The following is a 23203-nucleotide window of genomic DNA, read 5'->3' as shown; positions in this document are numbered from 1 at the left end:
TGGGGAAAGGGGATCTGTGAGCCGGGGTGGGCAGGGAAACGGGATCCTGAACTGGGGTGGGCAGGGAACGGGATCTGTGAGCCGGGGTGGGCAGGGAAACGGGATCCTGAACCGGGGTGGGCAGGGAACGGGATCTGTGAGCTGGGGTGTTGGGAGAAGGATGGATCCTGAGCTGGGATGTGGGGAGGATTGTTTCAGGAACTGGGATTTGGGTGGATCCCGAACTGGGATGTGGAGGGAAAGGTCAGATCCATGAGCTGGGATTTGGAGGGAAGGATGGGTTCAGGAACTGCGATGTGGGTGGACCCTGAACTGGGATTTGGGCGGATCCATTAAACGGGATTTAGGTGGACCCTGAACTGGGATTTGTGTGGATCCATGAACTGAGATGTGGGTGGATCTCAAAGTGGGATGGGTGGATTCTGAACTGGGATTTGTGTGGACCCTGAATCGGGATTTAGGTGGATCCCAGACTGGGCAGTGTCTGGATCCATTAAATGGGATTTGGGTGGATCCCAGACCAGGCTCTGTGTGGATCCCAGACCGGGATTTGTCTGGATCCCAGACCCCGCTGTGTGTGTGATCCCAGACCCCGCTGTGTGTGTGATCCCAGACCCCTGTGTGACCCCAGACCCGGCTGTGTGACCCCAGACCCCGCAGTGTGACCCCAGACCCCGCTGTGTCACCCCACACCCCGCTGTGTCACCCCACACCCCGCTGTGTGACCCCACACCCCTGTGTGACCCCAGACCCCTGTGTGACCCCACACCCCTGTGTGACCCCAGACCCCTGTGTGACCCCACACCCCGCTGTGTGACCCCAGACCCCTGTGTGACCCCACACCGCTGTGTCACCCCACACCCCGCTGTGTGACCCCAGACCGGGATTTAGCTGGATCCCACACCCCGCAGTGTGACCCCACACCCCGCTGTGTCACCCCACACCCCGCTGTGTCACCCCACACCCCGCGGTGTCACCCCAGACCCCGCGGTGTCACCCCACACCCCGCTGTGTGACCCCACACCCCTGTGTGACCCCACACCCCGCTGTGTGACCCCACACCCCGCTGTGTCACCCCACACCCCGCTGTGTGCCCCCAGACCCCGCTGTGTCACCCCACACCCCGCGGTGTCACCCCACACCCCGCGGTGTCACCCCACACCCCGCGGTGTCCCCCCACACCCCGCGGTGTCCCGGGGCTCACCGCTGGCCGGCGGTGGCCCGTGGTGCCCCGGCAGCTGCTCCGCTCTCCGGTAGCCGCCGCTCTCGGGGGAATTGCGGCGCTCCGGCTCCGAGCCCTCGCTGGGGCTGGGCCCCATCCGGCTGCGCTCAAACTCCTCGTGGTACTTGATCTGCACAGAGGGGACAGGGGACACAGGGGACAGGGGACACAGGGGACAGGGGACACAGGGGACAGGGCACACAGGGGACAGTGAGGGGACAGGGGACACAGGGGACACAGGGGACAATGACAGAGGGGACAGGGGACACAGGGGACAGGGGACACAGGGGACAGGGGACAGTGAGGGGACAGGGGACAGAGGGGACAGGGAACACAGGGGACAGGGCACACAGAGAGGGGACAGGGCACACAGGGGACAGTGGACACAGGAGACAGGTCACAGAGGGGACAGGGCACAGAGAGGGGACAGGTGACAGAGAGGGGACAGGGCACACAGGGGACAGGGGACACAGGGGACACAGGGGACAGGGGACACAGGGGACAGGGGACACAGGGGACAGGTCACAGAGGGGACAGGGGACAGGGGACACAGGGGACACAGGGGACAGGGGACACAGGGGACAGGGGACACAGGGGACACAGGGGACAGGGGACACAGGGGACAGGGGACAGGGCACACAGGGGACAGGGCACACAGGGGACAGGGCACACAGGGGACACGGGGGACAGGGCACACAGGGGACAGGGCACACAGGGGACACAGGGGACAGGGGACACAGGGGACACAGGGGACAGGGGACACAGGGGACAGGGGACACAGGGGACAGGGCACAGAGAGGGGACAGGGCACAGAGAGGGGACAGGGAACAGAGGGGACAGGGCACAGAGGGGACAGGGGACAGTGAGAGGACAGGTCACAGAGATGGGACAGGGCACAGAGAGGGGACAGGGAACAGAGAGGGGACAGGGCACAGAGAGAGGGGACAGGTGACAGAGAGGGGACAGTGAGGGGACAGGTCACAGAGATGGGACAGGTCACAGAGAGAGGGGACAGGTGACAGAGAGGGGACAGGGCACAGAGAGAGGGGACAGGGCACAGAGGGGACACGGCACAGAGAGAGGGGACAGGGCACAGAGAGGGGGGACAGGTGACAGAGAGGAGGGGACAGGTCACAGCTCGGCCCTCAGCAGCTTGTCCCAGCGACAAGGAAACGGCCTCAGGGGCGGTTTGGATTGGGAATTCCGGGGGATTCCTGCAGGAAAGGGACTCGGGGCTGCCCACAGCCGTCATTCCACGGCCCTGGGAGGGCTCAAAACCCTCCTGGATGTGGCACTTGGGGACGGGGACGGGGCATCCCAGGGCTTTTCCAGCCTGCAGGATTCCAGGATCCTGCACCTCATCCCAGCTCGGCCGTGCTGGACACCCCAGCAAATCCTGGGGGCTCCTTCCTTCACCCCAGAGCACATGGGGACATTTAGGGGTGTCCCCAAATCCTGGGGGCTCCTTCTCCCAGCCCAAAGCACATGGGGACATTTAGGGGTGTCCCCAAATCCTGGGGGCTCCTTCTCCCAGCCCAGAGCAGTCTGAGGCACAGCCAGGAGGAGATTTCAGTGGCCTGTGGGTGGGATGAGGAATTTTTTTTTGGGGATAAGGAATTTTTTTGGGGGGATGAGGCATTTTTTTGGGATGAGATTCACCCCCCAAACCAAGGGAACACGCAGCAAAATTCCCAAATTCCCCCTTTGGGGATTTTGGGACAGAGGGGAGCCCAGGGCGGGCAGGAAGGGAAGGGTTAATCCACCCACGGGGGTGTGAGGGGGATAAATGACCAATTAACTCGGTGCTGTTAATGAGGCTTACAGCTCCATCCCCTGCATCCCAAACCCTTCCCGGCCGTGTGGGACCATGGAGGAGCCAGGACAGGGCACGAGATGGAGGATGATTCCAGGAATTTGTCATCCCAGGAATTTGTCATTCCGGGAATTTGTCATCCCAGGAATTTGTCATTCCAGGAATTCGTGGTTCTGGGCATTTGTCATTCCAGGAATTTGTCATTCCAGGAATTCGTGGTTCTGGGCATTTGTCATTCCAGGAATTTGTCATTCCAGGAATTCGTGATTCGAGGCATTTGTCATTCCAGGAATCTGTGACTCCAGCCCAGGATTCCAGGGATTTGTGACTCCCAGGACTTGGCCATTCCAGGGATTTGTGTTTCCAGGCCATCTGTCAGCAGCTCTGCCCACCCGCCTCCTGCCGGCCCCGGGGAGGTCACAGCAATGTCACTGTCACAGCAGTGTCCATGTCCCAGCCGTGTCACAGTAATGCCCCAGCAGTGTCAATATCCCAGTCCCAGCCGTGTCCCAGCAGTGTCACTGTCCCAGTCCCAGCCGTGTCCCAGCAGTGTCCATGTCCCAGCAGTGTCCCAGCAGTGTCCCAGCAATGTCCCAGCAGTGTCAGTGTCCCAGCAGTGTCAATGTCCCAGTCCCAGCAGTGTCCCAGCAGTGTCACTGTCCCAGCCGTGTCAATGTCACAGCAATGTCCCAGCCGTGTCACAGCAATGTCACAGTAATGCCCCAGCAGTGTCACTGTCCCAGTCCCAGCCGTGCCCCAGAAGTGTCAATGTCCCAGTTCCAGCCATGTCCCAGCAATGTCCCAGCCATGTCAATGTCACAGTTATGTCCCATCTGTGTCCCAGCCGTGTCACAGTAATGTCCCAGCAGTGTCAATGTCCCAGTCCCAGCAGTGTCCCAGCAGTGTCACTGTCCCAGCCGTGTCAATGTCACAGCAATGTCCCAGCTGTGTCCCAACAGTGTCACTGTCCCAGCCCCAGCCATGTCCCAGCCGTGTCCCAGCAGTGTCCGTGTCCCAGCCGTGTCCCAGCAGTGTCCCAGCAATATCCCAGCAGTGTCCCAGCCGTGTCACTGTCCCAGCAGTGTCCCAGCAATGTCAGTGTCCCAGCAGTGTCCATATCTCAGCCATGTCACAGTAATGTCCCAGCAGTGTCCCAGCAGTGTCACTGTCCCAGTCCCAGCAGTGTCCCAGTAATGTCCCAGCAATGTCCCAGCAGTGTCACTGTCCCAGCCGTGTCCCAGCAATGTCCCAGCAATGTCCCAGCAGTGTCACTGTCCCAGCAGTGTCACTGTCCCAGTCCCAGCCGTGTCCCAGTAATGTCCCAGCCGTGTCCCAGCAATATCCCAGCAGTGTGTGTCCATGTCCCATCCGTGTCCCAGGGGGGTGAGGAGCACTCACGTTGCTGATCTGATCCTGAGTCTTCTTGATCCTCTGCAGCTCGGGGGTGTCGGCCACCACGCTGAACCCCTTCCCCTTGTTCTTCTCAAACTCCTCCTTGTAGCGGATCTGGGCGGGAGCAGGACATTGGGGCACAGCCCCTGGCCGACCCACGGCCTCCCCAGGGACAGCAGCTCCTGCCCCGCGCAGGAGCGGCCCCGGAGCACCCCTGGAAATCCCTGAGCACCCCTGAAAATCCCTGAGCACCCCTGAAAATCCCTGAGCACCCCTGAAAAATCCCTGAAAAAAATCCCTGAGCACCCCTGAAAAAAAAAATCCCTGAGCATCCCTGAAAATCCCTCAAAAAAAATCCCTGAGCATCCCTGAAAATCCTTGAGCACCCCTGGAAATCCCTCAGCACCCCTGAAAATCCCTGAGCACCCCTGAAAATCCCTGAAAAAAATCTCTCCTGAAAATCCCTGAAAAAAAATGTCTGAGCACTCCTGAGTATCCCTGAAAATCTCTGAGCATCCCTAAAAAAAATCTCTAAGCATCCCTGAATAACCCTGAAAAAATCTCTGAGCATCCCTGAAAAAAATCCCTGAGCATCTCTGAAAATCCCTGAAAAAAATATCTCCTGAAAATCCCTGAGCATCCCTGAAAATAATCTCTGAGCACCCCTGAAAAAAATCTCTGAGCATTCCTGAGTATCCCTGAAAATCTCTGAGCATCCCTGAAAGTGTCTGAGCACTCCTGAAAATACTTGACCACCCCTGAAAATCATCCCTGAGCATCCCTGAAAAAAATCCCTCAGCACCCCTGAAAAAAATCCCTGAGCATCCCTGAAAATCCCTGAGCATCCCTGAAAATCCCTGAAAAAAAATCCCTGAGCATCCCTGAAAATCCCTGAGCATCCCTGAAAATCCCTGAGCATCCCTGAAAATCCCTGAAAAAAATCCCTGAGCATCCCTGAAAAAGTGTCTGAGCACTCCTGAAAATCCCTGAGCACCCCTGAAAATCATCTCTGAGCATCCCTGAAAATCCCTGAAAAAAATCTCTCCTGAAAATCCCTGAGCACCCCTCAAAAAAAATCCCTGAGCATCCCTGAAAATCCCTGAAAAAAAATCTCTGAGCATCCCTGAAAAAAAATCTCTGAGCACTCCTGAAAATCCCTGTGCATTTCTGAGCATTCCTGAGCATCCCTGTGCATTCCTGAGCATCCCCAGTGCCTCCCTGAAAATCTCTGAAAAAAATCTCTGAGCGTTCCTGAGCATCCCCAGTGCATCCCTGAGCATTCCTGAAAAATCCCTGCGCATACTTGAGCATTCTGGAACATCACTGAAAATCCCTGAGCATTCCTGGAAAAAAATTCCCTGAGCATTCCTGACTACCCCTTAACATTCCTGAGCCTCCCTGAGCATTCCTGAAAATCCTGGAGCATTCCTGAGCATCCCCAGTGCACCCCTGAGCATTCCTGAAAAATCTCTTGAGCATTCTGGAACACCCCTGAAAATCCCTGAGCATTTTTGCTCTGAGCTTTCCTGAAAATCCCTGTAAAAAAAAAAACCACCCCTTGAGCATTCCTGAAAATCCCTGAAAACCCCTTGAGCATTCCTGAAAATCCCTGACCCTCTGTGACCGTCCCTGAACATCCCAGAGCGTCCCCAGCGATGCCAAAAAGGGATTTTCCAGGTTTTTCCCCACTCCTTTGGGCAGGAAGAGCCTCTCCTCTCTCTCTTTGGGGTTTGATTTCAATTCCCTGTGGGGCACCATTCCAAATCTCCAGGGATTTTGGGGACCTGCCGCCTTCCAAGGGCACCTCCAGCCACCTCTGGGAGGTGACACCGAGCTGGTGACACTGGGACAGGCTCAGAGAGTCCCTCTGGAGCCACCAGTTTGCCCAGGGCTGTGGTTTTCCCTCCATCCCGGTGTTTTCCACGAGGGATATTTCCCTCTGGAGGGTGGGATGCTGTCCCCAGGGCAGGGGACAGGTGACAGGTGACAAGGAATCACTGAGCCAACCCCAACAGCGAGCAGAGCCTCTGATAAATCCCAATTTTTTCCCCTAAATCCCACCCTGCTCCATCTTCCTTTGGTTTTCCACACCCTTTTGGTGCTCAGGACACGGGAATTCAGCCCCACAAAACCCCCTGGCAGTGTCCCCACCACGGTGACAACGACAGTGATTGAATAAATTAAAATGAGCCCCACAATTAACTGGAGCTGCTCCCTCCGTGTGCGTCCAAAGGGAGCCAGAAAAACTCCTCACACATCACAGCCCAGCACATCAAACCCTCCCCGTGCTGTCACCAGCACTGAGGTGACACACAGGAGCTGGCACAGCAGGGACAGGAGTGGCAGCTGCCACCCCCTCGGGCAGGAAGGGCCCTGCCCAAATTCCTGCCAGGAAAGGCTCGGAAAAGGAGCCCCAGGATGGGAAGCTGCAATTTCCCTGCCACACGTGGGCTGGACGAGCAGCCTGTGGGCACCAGGGTGGCACTTTGGGGACACTTTTGGCCTCCCCAGGACATCATTATCCAGCAGCTTCCTGTGAGTGGGACGGGAGGTGTCTCCTTGGGGACACAAATAGAGGGGACAGAGGAGGGACACGGAACTGCTGTGGTTTGGCCTGGCCCTGCCACCCTGTCCCCTGTCACCCTGTCCCTTCAGGTGCTCATGTCCCATCCCTGTCACCCTGTCCCCTGTCACCCTGTCCCTGTCACCCTGTGCCTGCAGGTGCCCAGTGTCCCCATCCCTGTCACCCTGTCCCTGTCACCCTGTGCCTGCAGGTGCCCAGTGTCCCCATCCCTGTCACCCTGTCCCTGTCACCCTGTCCCTGCAGGTGCCCATGTCCCATCCCTGTCACCCTGCAGGGATGACAATAATGCCATCCCATTACTGTCATCCCATGCCCTGTCCTGTCACCCTGTCCCTGTCACCCTGTCCCTGTCACCCTGCCCAGATCCATCCCTGATTCCCATCCCAGATCCCAGATTCCGCACCCTGTCCCTGTCACCTTGTCCAGACCCCGGATTCCCTGCCCAGATCCATCCCAGATCCCAGATTCCCTGCCCAGATCAGATCCCAGGCCACCAGCAGAGGGACTGTCCATAACCCAGAGCAGCTCCTGGAGAGCTCCAAGAAACACAAACCTTTGGAGCTTGGCAAACAGGAGCCTCCCTGGGCAGGGAAAACAAAGGCAGAGAGGAATTGAGATCCTAATCTGGATCTGGGGCTGTTTGGGATCCAGTCTGGCAGCTTCCCCCTGGATCAGCTCTGCCACCTCCCTGCCAGCTGCATCCCCAACCTCCTGTATCCCAGATCTTTATCCCAAACCTCCTGGATCCCCTCCCTTCTGTATCCCAAACCTTTGATATCCCACTGTTCCTCATCCCAAACCTCCTGCATCCCACCACTCCATATCCTATCTCTCCTGCATCCCAAACTTCCGGCATCATCCCTTTTCCGCATCCCAAACCTCTGCTATCCCATCACTCCTTATCCCAAACCTCCTGTATCACAAACTCTGATATCCCACTCCTCCTCCATTCCAAACCCCCGATATCCCACTATTCCTTATCCCAAACCTCCTGCATCCCAAATCTTATCCCAAACCTCCTGCACTCCAAATCTGTACCCCAAACTCTGATATCCCACCCCTCCTACATTCCAAACCCCCAATATCCCACTATTCCTTACCCCAAACCTCCTGCACCCCAAACCTCCTGCATCCTAAACCTCCTGCATCCCAAGTCTTTATCCCAAACCTCCTGCATCCCAAGTCTTTATCCCAAACCTCCTGCATCCCCCCAGCCCCTCTGCAGGGTCTCTCCCACCACCCAAAGGTGCTCTCAGAGATCCCCAGCACCCACAGAACCCCCTCACTGCTGGGAATCCTGTGGGAATCCTGCCCTGAGGAGCCCCATCCCTGAGCATTCCCAGCTCCATCCCCCACAGCCCGGGGGGAGCCGGGAGCAGGGACAGGGACAGGGACAGGGACAGGGGACAGGGCTGAGCTGTGGTGACCAACCCGTGGAAAAAGACACAGAGCCCTCCCTTGGCTCTGCTGGAACAAACAACAGCCCAGGAAAATCCTGGAGACGCCAGCGCAGGAGCAGCCGCATCCCCGCGGTTGCCATGGAAAAGCCACGGTGTGTCCCTGTGTCCCTGTCATCCCCGTGTCCCTGTCACTGCTGCAGGGACACAAATCCAGCCCCGGGCTGGGCTCAGCTCTGAGCCTGAGCCAGGGATCTGCTGGGCCACTCCCAGGGGAAGGGCGGGCAGAAAAGCTGAGCCTTGGGGACAAAATCTGAGCCTTGGGGACAAAAACAGCCTTGGGGACAAAATCCAAGCCTTGGGGACAAAAATAGCCTTGGGGACAAAATCTGAGCCTTGGGGACAAAAACTGAGCCTTGGGGACAAAATCCGAGCCTTGGGGACAAAAATAGCCTTGGGGACAAAAACTGAGCCTTGGGGACAAAAGCTGAGCCTTGGGGACAAAATCCAAGCCTTGGGGAGAAAAGCTGAGCCTTGGGGACAAAAACTGAGCCTTGGGGACAAAAACTGAGCCTTGGGGACAAAATCTGAGCCTTGGGGATAAAATCCGAGCCTTGGGGACAAAAGCTGAGCCTTGGGGACAAAAACTGAGCCTTGGGGACAAAATCCGAGCCTTGGGGACAAAAGCTGAGCCTTGGGGACAAAATCTGAGCTTTGGGGACAAAATCTGAGCCTTGGGGACAAAAGCTGAGCCCTGGGGACCCCAGGGTGGCCCTGGCCCCGCTGGCTCTGCCGCAGGTGAGGCTCCCCCTCCTCCTCCTGCTGCTGGAAGCATTCCCAAGGAATCCGTCAGCTCTCCAGCTCCTGGCCCTCAGGGTGATGGGAGGAGGAGGAGGAAGGTCACTGCATCCTTCAGAGCACGGCAGGGAGCGATCTGATCCCGAAAAAATCCGACATTGATCCCAAAAATCCAGCTGGAAACAGCCCGGAAAAGGCCAGGAGAGCCATCGAGCCTTGCCGCCAGCAGCCCAGGCTGTCCTTTTCCATGGAAAAAAGGGAATTCTGTGGCTCCCAGGGCAGCAGCCAGGCTCATCCCTAGACGTGGATTTGTCCTGGCACAGGAGCTGGGAGCACACGTCAGCAGGGCTGTGACAGCCGAGCTCAGAGCACGGCTCCACACGGGCAGAGCCCGGGAAAACTGGGATTGTCACGGCTGCATCCGCCTCTTCTGCATCCCAGACCTCTTCTGTATCCCAAACCTGTATCCCAAACCTGTATCCCCCCTCTTCTGTATCCCAAACCTCCTGTATCCCCCTCTTCTGCATCCCAAACTTCCTGTATCCCAAACCTGTATTCCCCCTCTTCTGTATCCCAAACCTCTTCTGTATCCCAAATCAGCATCCCAAATCTCCTGCATCCTCCCTCTTCTGTATCCCAAACCTCCTGCATCCCAAATTTCCTGTATCCCAAATCTGCATCCCAGATCTCCTGCATCCTCCCTCTTCTGTATCCCAAACTTCCTGTATCCAAAACCTTCTGTATCCCAAACCTCCCGCATCCCCTTTCTTCTGTATCCCAAACCTCCTGTATCCTAAACCTCCTGCATCCCAAATCTGCATCTCCCCCTCTCCTGTATCCCAAACTTCCTGTGTCCCAACTCTCCTGCATCATGGAATCCTGGAACCATGGAATCCTGGAACCATGGAATCCTGGAACCATGGAACAGGTAAATTCAGGAAGCTGCACAGGTCACACACACGCGGAGAACTCCCCAAACAGGGAGCCCCCGGAGACAAAAACACATCAGGGAAGGGCAGTGTGGGGTTTTCCCGCGGGAATTCCGGAATCCCGGGGGCTCACCTGGCTCTGGAGCTCACTCTGCTGCTTTAGGCGCAGGTTCTCGGGCGTGTCTGCCACCATGGTGAAGGACTGCTTCGGGTAGTGTCTGCGGGGAGGGACACCGTTAATGCCACTGCCCCTGTCCCCTGGACTGTCCCCTGTCCCCTGTCCCTGTCCCCTGTCCTCTGTCCCTGTCCCCTGTCCCTGTCCCCTGTCCTCTGCCCCCTGTCCCCTGTCCCCTGTCCCTGTCCCCTGTCCCCTAGACTGTCCCCTGTCCCTGTCCTCTGTCCCCTGTCCCCTGTCCCTGTCCCTGTCCCCTGTCCCCACACGGCAGAGCAATCCCCACCACGGAGAGGTGGAACCGTGGAGTCATGGAATGATTGAACCATGGAACCATGGACGTCATGGAACCATGGAATGATGGAACCATGGAACCACAGAACCATGGAACCCTGGATTTGTGGACGTCATGGAACCATGGAATGATGGAACCATGGGATCCTGGAACCACAGAACCATGGAACCATGGAATCCTGGAATTGTGGACGTCATGGAACCATGGAATGATGGAACCACAGAACCATGGAACTGTGGAATCCTGGAATTGTGGATGTCATGGAACCATGGAATGATGGAACCATGGGATCCTGGAACCACAGAACCATGGAACCATGGAATGATGGAATTGTGGACGTCATGGAACCATGGAATGATGGAACCATGGGATCCTGGAACCACAGAACCATGGAACCATGGAATGATGGAATTGTGGCTGTCATGGAACCATGGAACGATGGGACCATGGAACTACAGAATCATGAGTGATGGAACCATGGAATCCTGAAATCACGGAATCACGGAATCATGGAAGGATGGAACCATGGAATAATGGAACCATGGAATCCCGAAATCACGGGAGTTGTGGAATCATGGAGCCATGGAACCACAGAATCACGGAACAATGGAATGATGGAACCATGGAATGCTGAAATCATGGAACCATGGAACTACGGAATCACAGAACCATGGAATCCTGGAATCACGGAACCGTGGAATCATTCAGGCTGGAAAACCCCCCCAGGATCACCCAGCCCAACCAGCATGGCCGTGCCACCCCAAACCCGTGTCCCCAAGGGGCCACATCCCAGAGCCGGGAACATTCCAGGGCTTTTGTCCCCTCCATGCACGGGGACAAATGCCATGTGGGATTGCCCAGACAATGGGACTGCCCCACAGTGGGATTTCTCCGACAATGGGATTCTCCAGCAACGGGATTCTCCAACAATGGGATTCTTTCTCCAGCAACGGGATTCTCCCCCAGCCAACACTTTTCCCCTGGGCTCTCTCCCCCTGTCACATTTATCACAACAGAGCCACAGCAGCGTTTTCCCCTCGGGGACAGAACCATTCCAGGATTTCAGGACAGACCTTTCCACGTCCCCAAAGAGCCCCCAGGGCCCCGTTATCCCAGGAAAAGCTGCTGGCTCTGCTCCCAGAGTTTCTGCCCGAGCTCTGTGGGGTCCCAGGCACGGCCTGAGCTCTCCCTGAGCGAGGTTTCAGCCTCATGTTGGTGTTTCTTGAGGCTCAGAACATCCCGATCCCGGCACAAACAGGGACAACGCTCAGCAACGGGGTCAGGAACTCGGGAAGAGACCCAGGGAGAGTTCTGGGAGCACGGAAACACCCAGTGCTGCAGCTGGGGGCTGCTGCCAGCCCTGCCCCAACTCCCCGTGGCCATTCCCAGCTCCAGCAGACGTGGAACAGCACGGATGGAATCCTTGGATAACAGGAGCCTTCAATCCCAGCCCTGACCCCAAAGAGCTGCCGGATTTGGGGTGTCTCAAGGAGGGGAAGAGTCAGTCCCAGCTTCATCCCACAGCTCTGCCTGGAGATTCCCAGCCTGGCTGCCGTGGAGCTCTCCCCGCCCCACAATTCCCAGGAAAAAAGCCCGGGAGGAAAGCTGAGCTGGAGCAGATGGTGGCTCCGGGGCTGAGGCGCAGATGGGAGAGGGCAAAGAGGGGAAAAAACACCTTTGGGAAAGGGGTCACGGGCTCCACAGCCTCAGTGCGGAATTCCCAAACGGAATGCTCCAAACCCAGGGCAGGGACAGGAAATCCCCGGCGCAGGGACAGCGCTGTCCCCACCCTGGTCACGGTGCCTGCTGCTGTCCCGCTCCCAAATCCAGGCAAAAACTGGGATATCTTCCCGTGCAAAGCCACCCCAGTGTCCCCTCCCCGCAGGTGTTTTTCCCATGACTCTGGGATGAGGAGCAGCACGGTTGGAATGACAGCCCTGGAGCAGGATCAGCGTGGTGGGGGACCCCTGAGGCCCCCAAAAAACCCCAGAGACCCCAGGAATGTTCAGACAATGCTCTTGGGAAATAACTTGGGAATTTGGGGTTGGACTGATAATCCCTGTGGGTCCCAGAGCTCCAGAAACATTCAGACAACTCTCTTGGGAAACAATTTGGGAATTTGGGGTGCCTGGGGCTGGATTGATGATCCCTGTGGGTCCCAGAGCTCCAGGAACATTCAGACAATGCTCTTGGGCAACAATTTGGGAATTTGGGGTTGGACTGATGACCCCCATGGGTCCCGGAGCTCCAGGAGCATTTGGAAAACGCTCTCAGGGACCGGGTGGGAATTTGGGGTGTCTGGGTTGGATTGATGATTCCTGTGGGGCCCAGAGCTCCAGGAACATTCAGACAACTCTCTTGGGCAACAATTTGGGAATTTGGGGTGTCTGGGCTTGGCCTCATGATCCCGGGGGGCTCCTTCAGACTCTGGCCATTCCGGGATCCCACAAAGACCACCACAGGGGACCCCAAACACGACCCCAGGCCAGGAAAGGTCCTTTCACCCTCCCGATCCCACAGATCCCAGCTGCTGGCAGTAGATTCCCGAGGCCCAGAGCAGGCTTTTGTGCCTTTGTGGCGCTGCAGAATCAGGTCAGAGGAGCCACCGTCTGGCTGCGGCATTAGGGGAGGGCTGAGCCGGGCAATTCCCGGCGGATCAGAGCTCATCCCGCCGGGATTCCAGCCCCGGGATAAAGATCCGGCTGCTCCACAATTCCTGGCTGGATCAGAGCTGATCCCACCGAGATTCCAGCCCTGGGATAAAGATCTGGCCGTTCCACAATTCCTGGCTGGATCAGAGCTCATCCCGCCGGGATTCCAGCCCTGGGATAAAGATCTGGCTGCTCCACAATTCCTGGCTGGATCAGAGCTCATCCCGCCGGGATTCTCCCACCGGGATGAGGATCTGGCTGCTCCACAATTCCCGGGCAGATCAGAGCTCATCCCGCCGGGATTCCCCCCGCAGGACAAAGATCCGGCTGCTCCACAATTCCTGGCTGGATCAGAGCTGATCCCACCAGGATTCCAGCCCCAGGATAAGGATGTGGCTGCTCCACAATTCCCGGGCAGATCAGAGCTGATCCCACCAGGATTCCAGCCCTGGGATAAAGATCCGGCTGTTCCACAATTCCTGGCTGGATCAGAGCTCATCCCGCCGGGATTCCAGCCCTGGGATAAAGATCTGGCTGCTCCACAATTCCCAGGCAATTCCCAGGAACAGCAGATCCCTGTGATCCCAATCCCAAACCCAGGAATAAGCCCAGGAATAAGCCCACCCCCTGATCCATCAGGGCAGGATCCCCAATCCCCAAACCTCTGGCAGATGTTTGGGAGCAGCTGGAGCTCCGAACTCCAGCTCTTTTTTTCCAGCTTTTCCCTGTTTTTCACTGGGAGAAACCTCAGACTTTCCCTGGATTCTCCCCTTCCTCCAATTCCAGCCCTGAGCTGGAGCTGAATTCCCTCCCAGAGCCAAGGAGGGGACAAGGACACGGCTGGGGACTGTCCCCAACTGCCACCAAACCAATTCCCAGCCCAAAGCTCCGGGATTTATGGGGAATAAAGTCAGGGCTGGAGGAAGCCCAACCCTCTTCCTCCTCCTTCTGCTGCTGCTCTCCCAAAGAAAAGAAAACTCAGGAATTTGGCAGGAGGCCAGGGCTGGAACAGAGAGGAGCCTGTGCTGAGGCACGTTTGGAAAAGCCTCTTCCCTGCCAGGATAAACGTTGCTTTTCCACCCCCTTTTTATTTTATTTTATTTTTTTTCCCTCTCCCAGGACACAATTTCTTCCTCCAAACTCCAGCAAATTTGGGAATTTGGGCTCCTCCTGGAGTTTGGGGTTTGTTGGGATACTCCCAGGAGGAGCTGAGAAAGAAAAAACCTCTGCAAAAAAATCCAAATCTTGGAGTTTTCCCACCCACATCCTCTGGAATGGGGAAAAAAATAAAATAAAATAAATCCGACTTTAAATTCCGGTTTTAAGGCAAATAAAAGGGGAAGAACTAAAAGGATTTGGGGTATTTTTTTTTTGTTTTCTGTGCTGGTTTTGGGGCTGGGAAGGGTTAAAGCAGCAGCAGCATCAAAGGGAGCCCCGGGAGAGAGTCCTGGAATGTCAGGAATTTCCCAGCCTCAGGAATTTCCCAGCCTCGGGATGGGCAAATCCCACAGTGCTGAAAGCCCCAAATTCGGGGTGAAACTCCCCCAAAACTCCCTAAAACCCCCGAATTTGGGGTTAAAACATCGCCCCAAACCCTCAAAATTGGAGTGAAACTCCCCAAACCCCAAAATTTGGAGCCAAAACATCCCCTAAACCCCCAAATTTGGGATGAAACTCCCCCAAAACTCCCTAAAATCCCCAAATTTGGAGCTAAAATGTCCCCCAAACCCTCAAATTTGGAATGAAACTCCCCAAAACCTCCCTAAAATCTCCAAATTTGGAGCTAAAATGTCCCCCAACCCCCAAATTTGGGATGAAACTCCTCAAAACCACCCTAAAACCCCCCAAATTGGAGTGAAACTCCCCCAAAACTCCCTAAAATCCCCAAATTCGGGGTTGAAACGTTCCCCAACCCCCCCAAATTTGGGTAAAACTCCCCCAAACCTCCCTAAAACCCCCAAATTTGGGATAAAATCCCCCCCAATTCCCAAATTTCCTGCTGTTCTCCCCCCTGCAAAAAAAAAACCCTCAACCTTTTTTTCAATTATTTGCCCCCCAAAACCCTGATTTTTTTTCCAATCATTTGCTGTTTCCCCCTAAAAAAAAAAATCTGATTTATTTTCAACCCAACTGGACAGTCAGGAGTGTCCTGGACCCCAAAAAAAAACCCCAAAAAAGGCCCCGGAAATGGGAGGGTGGGGCCAAGCTCTGCTCTCACCACTTCTCCTTTCCCTGGACCCGAAAAGGAAATTCAGATAAAAACTTCATTTTAATTGGGGAAGAAACTCGAGGTTGCTCCAGTGTTAGAAATGGGCATTGTAAAGTGGTTTTTTTGGGGTTTTTGGGCAAATATTAGAATGAATATTCTGTGTAGGACTTTTATTGATTATTAAAATGATGAGTTAACTTTTATTAATGATTAAAAATGATTCCAAAAGGGCCTAGGAAAAAGCCCCAAAAAAGGGCCCAGGAAAAAGCCAAAAAAAAAAAAAAAGGGCCCAGGAAAAAGCCAAAAAAAAAAAAAAAAAAAAAAAAAGGGGCCCAGGAAAAAATAATAAAAAAAAGGGCCCAGGAAAAATAATAATGAAAAAAAAAGGGGCCCAGGAAAAAGCCCAAAAAGGGCCCAGGGAGCTGCTCCTGTCCCAGCTCCTCTCCACACCCTGGAGGATTATTTTTGCCTCCCAGGTTTATTTTATTTACTTTGGGATTCTTTCCCTGCCAGAAATGGGGAATGGCTGCCCCTGGTGACACCTCTGAGCACGGGGGGATCCCTGAGCACCCCAAAAACCATCCCTGAGCTCCCCAAAAACCATCCCTGAGCATCCCAAAAAACATCCCTGAGCTCCCCAAAAAACCATCCCTGAGCTCCCCACAAACCTCATTCCCTGTAGGGACACAAATCCCTGAGCTCCTAAAAAATCATCCCTGAGTACACACAAATCATCCCTGAGCTCCTCATTCCCTGCAGGGACACGGATCCCTGAGCTCCCCAAAAATCCCTGAGTCCCCAAAAATCATCCCTGAGCTCCCACAAAAACATTCCTGAGCTCCTCAATCCCTGCAGGGACAGAAATCCCTGAGCTCCCCAAAAAAACATTCCTGAGCTCCCCAAAAAATCCCTGAGTTCCCAAAAACCATCCCTGAGACCCCCAAAAATCCTTGAGCCCCCAAAAAACCATCCCTGAGCTCCCCAAAAATCCCTGAGTTCCCAAAAAACCATCCCTGAGCTCCCCAAAAATCCCTGAGTTCCCAAAAAACCATCCCTGAGCTCCCCAAAAATCCCTGAGCATCCCAAAAACCATCCCTGAGCTCCCCAAAAATCCCTGAGTTCCCAAAAAACCATCCCTGAGCTCACCAAAAATCCCTGAGTATCCCAAAAAACCATCCCTGAGCTCCCAAAAAAAAAATCCCTGAGACCCCCAAAAATCCTTGAGCCCCCAAAAAACCATCCCTGAGCTCACCAAAAATCCCTGAGCTCCTCAATCTCTGCATGGACACAGATCCCTGAGCTCCCCCAAAAATCCCTGAGTTCCCAAAAATCATCCCTGAGCTCCTCATTCCCTGCAGGGACAGAAATCCCTGAGCTCCCCAAAAAAACATTCCTGAGGTCTTCATTCCCTGAGCTCCCCAAAAGTCCCTGCAGGGACACAAATCCCTGAGACCCCCCAAAACCATCCCTGAGCTCCCCAAAAATCCCTGAGTTCCCAAAAACCATCCCTGAGCTCCCCAAAAAAAACATCCCTGAGCTCCCCAAAAAAATCCCTGAGACCCCCAAAAATCCTTGAGCCCCCAAAAAAAACCATCCCTGAGCTCACCAAAAATCCCTGAGCTCCTCATTCCCTGCAGGGACACAGATCCCTGAGCTCCCCCAAAAATCATCCCTGAGCTCCCCAAAAATCCCTGAGTCCCCAAAAATCATCCCTGAGCCCCCACAAAAGCATTCCTGAGCTCCCAAAAAACCCCTGAGCCCCTCATTCCCTGCATGGACACAGATCCCTGAGCTCCCCCAAAAATCCCTGAGCCCCCCAAAAACCATCCCCGAGCCCCTCAATCCCTGCAGGGACACGGATCCCTGAGCTCCCCCAAAATCCCTGAGCCCCCCAAAAACATCCCTGAGCTCCCAAAAACCCATCTCTGCCCTCCCCACACCTGCAGGGACACGGATCCCTGCCCTCCTCACACCCGCAGGGACACGGATCCCTGCCCTCCCCACACCCGCAGGGACACAAACCAACACCTGGAGCTCCCCCAGGTCAGCCCCGGCACTGAGACCTGGGAACGTAGATTTCACACCAGAATTAACTGCTTTAATACAGAATTAACTGCTTTAACACCAGCACTAACTGGTTTAACACCAGTGTTAACTGGAGGTTGATCCTGGTTTAACAAACACCAGCACTAACTGCTTTAATACCAGTGTTAACTGGGAGTGTAACCCTGCTTTAACACCAGGACTAACTGCTTTAATTCCAGAATAAACTGGTTTAACACCAGCACTAACTGCTTTAATTCCAGAATAAACTGGTTTAACACCGGTATTAACTGGGGGTTTAACCCTGGTTTAAAACCAGCACCACCTGCTTTAATACCACTGTGACCCCTGGTTTGATACCAGTACTAACTAGTTTAACACCAGTGTTAACTGGGGGTGTAACCCTGGTTTAACACCAGTACTAACTAGTTTAACACCGGGACTAACTGGTTTAATACCAGTGTTAACTAGGGATGTAACCCCGGGTTAACAGGGTGTTAACTGAGGGTGTAACCCTGGTTTAACACCACCGTTAACTGCTGTAACACCAGCCCTAACTAGTTTAACACCAGTATTAACTAGTTTAACACCAGAACTAACTGGTTTAACAGCAGCCCTAACTGGGGGTGTAACCCTGGTTCAAAACCAGTACTAACTAGTTTAACTGGTTTAACACCAGAACTAACTGGGAGTGTAACCCTGGTTTAACACCAGGCCTAACTGGAGGTGTAACCCTGGTTTAAAACCAGTACTAACTGGTTTAACACCAGCCCTAACTGGTTTAACATCAGTATTAACTGGTTTAACACCAGCCCTAACTGGGGGTGTAACCCCAGTTTAAAACCAGTACTAACTGGTTTAACACCAGTATACTAACTGAAGGTGTAACCCTGGTTTAAAACCAGTACTAACTAGTTTAACACCAGCCCTAACTGGTTTAACACCAGCCCTAACTGGGGGTGTAACCCCAGTTTAAAACCAGCCCTAACTAGTTTAACCCCAGCTTCCCTGCACTCCCAGGAATTGCCGGGAGCCGCAGCTGGAGTTTTGCCGTTTCTGTCCCCGAAGCCACGGGATCAGGGACGTGTCCTTCCCATTCCCCAGCCACGGGAAGTCTCTGTGGGAACACCTCATACAGTATAAATGTATTTTAATAACGATTTAGAGAATAAAAGCTTTTTTTTTTCTATGCTCTTTGCCTTCTGAAATATTTGAGGTATTTTTTTGTGTCCTGCGGTGACAGTCAGGTCGTGCTCTGGCTCTCTCAGTGTTTTGGGGGTTTCTTTTTGTTCACTTTTTTGGTACTACTACAAACGGTTTTAAATTCTAAAAAAAAAAAATTAATTAAAATTTTTTTTGAATGTTTTACATTTTTAAATTTTTTTATTATTTGATTTTTTTGGAACGTTTTAAAATGGTGGAGTTTGGTGGAGTTTGGTGAAAGTTCTTTAATTTTTTGAAATTTTTAAAATTTTTTTAGGAAACTTTTTTTGGAATTTTCTTTTTTTTTTTTCTTTTTTGGAATTTTTTTTAAATACTTTGTGTGGAATATAATTTTGTTGGCGGGATTATTTTTTTCCCTTTGGTGGCACCTTTTTTTTTCCTTTAGTGGGAATTTTTTTCTTTTGTTGGTGGAACCTTTTTTTTCCCCTTTGGTATGAATTTTTTTTTTTTTTTGGTGAGAATTTTCCTACTAACCAACCCTCCCTCCCCTTCCCACCCCTCTGCCCTTCAGAAGAACTCACGCGTTGCAGTACGGCTTCTTCTCATAACCCTTGTAATTCTTCATGTTCAGGGTCATCTTGCAGGTCTCACAGTGGAAACAGGATTTGTGCCAGAACTGCAACACCCAAAGGAACATCCATCAGCACCAGGGACCCCAAAACCCCGCTGGAACCCCAAAATCCCCACCCAGGACCCCAGGTGTAGGAGAACCCGCAGACAGCAGGGACAAGGAATTCTGCTGGCCTGAGATATTCCAGAAAATGCGGTTTTATTGGAAGGGCCGTGGGTAAAAGGGTCCTGCCCTCAGCCAGCAGCCTGGGCTGGAGGGAAACCCCAAAGAGAGAGGGAGAGAGAACAGCAGGGGAGAGCTGAGAGAGAGCAAAGGGCAGGGAGAGAGCAGGGAAAAGAGGAGGAAGAGGGAAGAGCAGGAGGAGGAAGAGCTGAGAGAGGCGGGAGTTAAGAGAGGTGAGAGTGACTCAGTATCCTACAACTCAAAATCAGTTTTCATTTCTATTTCCATTACAGGTTTCATATTTTCAGGATCTTTGGCTAATCAATCACATTTATAAGGTTTCCCTGATTCATCTTCCCCAACACTGTCCCTGTGACAATCCATTCTATCTCCTTTTGTGATGGATATTCTAATTTACAGTGACCAACAAGACACAAAATCCTACAGAATCTACATCCAGCCTGTAAGAACTACTACATCACCATATTGTGTTATATTTTAAACTCTAAAAACTGCTCTTTAGACTTTTCTGTTTTGCTGCATTGACCTTTGGGTCCCTCAGCCAGCAGAAAGGGATTGTTCAATGAAAATGGATTCTCCTACAGCTAGGTTATTGTTTTCAGGTTATAGAGTAACTAAGACTCAGTATCCTACAACTCAAAATCAGTTTTCATTTCTATTTCCATTACAGGTTTGATATTTTCAGGATCTTTGGCTAATCAATCACATTTATAAGGTTTCCCTGATTCATCTTCCCCAACATCCAGGAAAATTGAGTTTTCCTCCTAAAAGCTGCCCAAGCTATGAAAAAATGGGATTTTCAAGCTCCTTTTTTAGGTATTAAGGAATGTTTTGGGTGCTCAGAGCTCGGGAGCAGCAAAACTCAGGGTTTTTTTTGGAAAAGGGGGAAAAAGTTGATTAAGTGAGCACAGGGAATAAATATTTTTAATTTGGGTTAAAATTCCATCTCTTCCAACCTTCCCAATGCATTTTCTGGATAATGAAAATAAAAATAAAGGTTGGAAGGTTGATTAAGTGAGCACAGGGAATAAATATCCTAAATAATAATGGATATGAATAAATTGGATATGGATAAAAAATGGATATGAATGAATAAATATTTATATGAATAAATACGGTTAATTCAGGATAAAATTCCATCTCTCCTGATCTTCCCAATCCATTTATCCCAACCTTGGGAGAGATTTATTTCCTTCCACTGCTCCAGGAATTCACGGATAGGAAAAATTCCTTCTGCAGGAGGCACAAGTGACATTTGTCCTGGTTTGGGGCAGATTTGGGAGGGGATTCAGGGCAAATTTGGGGCAAATTCAGCAGAGGTTAGAGCTGAGTTTTGGAGGTTCAAAGCTGCTGTTTTGGGGTTTTTTTGGGTTTTTTTTTTTTTGCTGCTGCAGGAGCCAAACAGGAAAATCCTCTCCTGGGAATAAGCCACGGATCCAAGGTGAGAAACACAGCCCCAAAACCCCACACAAACCCCAAAGGAGCATTTTAAAGGTTTTTTTTTTCTTTTTTTAAAGGTTTGTCTTTTAAAAAAGTTTCATTTCTTTTTTTTAGGGCTGCTCCTAAAATAAAATGCTCCTTCATTTAGCTTTTTTCAGGGCTAAAGGAATGATTCCCTCTCAGCCCCAGGAGGGGAGGAGCTGGAAGGAAAAGTTGGATGTGATCACCTGGGAGGTGTTTTCTGACCAAAATGAAGCTGATTTTTGTGATTTTGAGGCCACCCAGCCCCAGTTCAATGTCCTGAGCCCACGTTCCCACAGGGATTTGAGGGATCTGGTGGGAATTCCCAGAGTGGAACGGGAATTTTCTGGGCAGGGAAAAAAGGGAAGCAGAACCTGGAGTAAACCCTTCACTGCTCACAGCCCAGGTGCGTGAGTCCAGCCCCCAAAAATGGGGAAAAACTCCTCCAAAAGTTCAATTAGCAGCTCCAAGTGCTAATTAGAGAACGGGTGAGTGTGGTTTTTGCTGGGATTTCCACATTTAACCATCCCAGGAGCCGATTCCCCTCTCCCAGCCGCGGCTGGATCCGCATTCCCAAGGAGCCCAGCCCTGCTGTCACCTCTGTCACCTCCCCGGTGCCACCACACCCCGTGCACAAACACAGCCGGGGCTCTGGGGACGTGACTCAGCCCGGGACTGGAGGATTTTCCTCCTCTCAATTGCTCTGAGCAATGAATTTGTTCCTCCCTTCTGCTCCAGTTCCTCCAGCCCCGAGGGGTTTTTTGCTCTGTCCCTTCCCAGTTTGTTGTTTTTTTTTGTTTTTTTTTTTTTTTTTTCCTTCCCAGCTTTTTTGGGCTCCCTGAAGGATGGATCAACAGGTGAATCCCAAGGTTTTGGGGCTGTTGGCAGTCTCAGCCTGGTTTTGGGGGGTTCAGGGCTCTTTCCAAGCCCTTCCCAGTAAAAGCTGCCAGTGGTGGCTCCATGGATCCACAGGGGACGGGCAGCACCATCCCAGAGCTCCTCAGGGGATGTCCCAGCTCCCAGGAGGATGTGGCAGAGCCAGCTGGGATCCCTGTGATCCAGCAGGGAAACCAGCCTGATCCCAAAGCCAGGGAGAGCTGCAGGTCCCTGTGATCCAGCCTGGAAACAATCCCAAATCTGGGAAAAGAACCAGATCCCTGTGACCCAGCCAGGAAACAACCCCAATCCTAAATCTGGGAAAAAAACCAGATCCCTGTGATCCAGCAGGGCAGAAATCCCAATCCCAAATCTGGGAAAAGAACCAGATCCCTGTGATCCAGCAGGGAAAGAACCCCAATCCCAAATCCGGGAACAGCTGCAGATCCCTCTGATCCAGCAGGGAAGGAATCCTGATCCCAAATCTGGGAACAGCAGCAGGGAAACAAGCCTGATCCCAAATCTGGGAGCAGGAACAGCAGATCCCTGTGATTCTGATCCCAAATCCAGGAAGGGCAGCAGATCCCTGTGATCCAGCCAGGAAACAACCCCAATCCCAAATCTGGGAAAAGAGCCAAATCCCTGTGATCCAGCAGGGAAACAATCCCAAATCCAGGAAGGGCAGCAGATCCCTGTGATCCAGCAGGGAAGAAATCCCAATCCCAGCTCTGGGAGCAGGAACAGCAGATCCCTGTGATCCAGCCTAGAAACAACCCCAATCCCAAATCTGGGAACAGAAGCAAATCCCTCTGATCCAGCAGGGAAAAAAAAAAACCTGACCCCAAATCCAGGAAGGGCAGCAGATCCCTGTGATCCAGCCAGGAAACAATCCCAATCTCAAATCTGGGAAAAGAACCAGATCCCTGTGACCCAGCAGGGCAGAAATCCCAATCCCAAATCTGGGAAAAGAACCAGATCCCTGTGACCCAGCAGGGCAGAAATCCCAATCCCAAATCTGGGAAAAGAACCAGATCCCTGTGACCCAGCAGGGCAGAAATCCCAATCCCAGCTCCAGCAGCAGGAACAGCAAAGCCCTAACCCAATCCCAAATCTGGGAACTGCAGCAGATCCCTGTGATCCAGCCTGGAAGAAATCCCAATCCCAAATCCGGGAAAAGAACCAGATCCCTGTGATCCAGCAGGGAAAGAACCCCAATCCCAAATCCAGGAACAGCAGCAGGGAAACAAGCCTGATCCCAAATCTGGGAGCAGGAACAGCAGATCCCTGTGATTCTGATCCCAAATCCAGGAAGGGCAGCAGATCCCTGTGATCCAGCCAGGAAACAACCCCAATCCCAAATCTGGGAAAAGAACCAGATCCCTG

General features: G+C 53.0%; 1 protein-coding gene across 1 annotated transcript in view; it reads right to left on the bottom strand.

Moving 5' to 3' along the window:
• The window catches only part of LASP1 (LIM and SH3 protein 1), a 30381-nt gene that overhangs the window by 1696 nt on the left and 5482 nt on the right, over window positions 1-23203 (bottom strand). Inside the window, exons 2-5 of the mRNA XM_066336843.1 lie at window positions 19251-19345; window positions 10269-10353; window positions 4434-4541; window positions 1205-1352 (exon numbers count right to left, since the gene is read on the bottom strand). Of these exons, the coding sequence (XP_066192940.1) occupies window positions 1205-1352; window positions 4434-4541; window positions 10269-10353; window positions 19251-19345 (436 nt within the window). The remainder of the gene's footprint in view (window positions 1-1204; window positions 1353-4433; window positions 4542-10268; window positions 10354-19250; window positions 19346-23203) is intronic.

This window comes from Sylvia atricapilla, chromosome 27 (genome assembly GCF_009819655.1).
Source record: "Sylvia atricapilla isolate bSylAtr1 chromosome 27, bSylAtr1.pri, whole genome shotgun sequence".
NCBI lineage: Eukaryota > Metazoa > Chordata > Aves > Passeriformes > Sylviidae > Sylvia > Sylvia atricapilla.
This window is presented reverse-complemented; position numbering and strand designations above follow the sequence as displayed.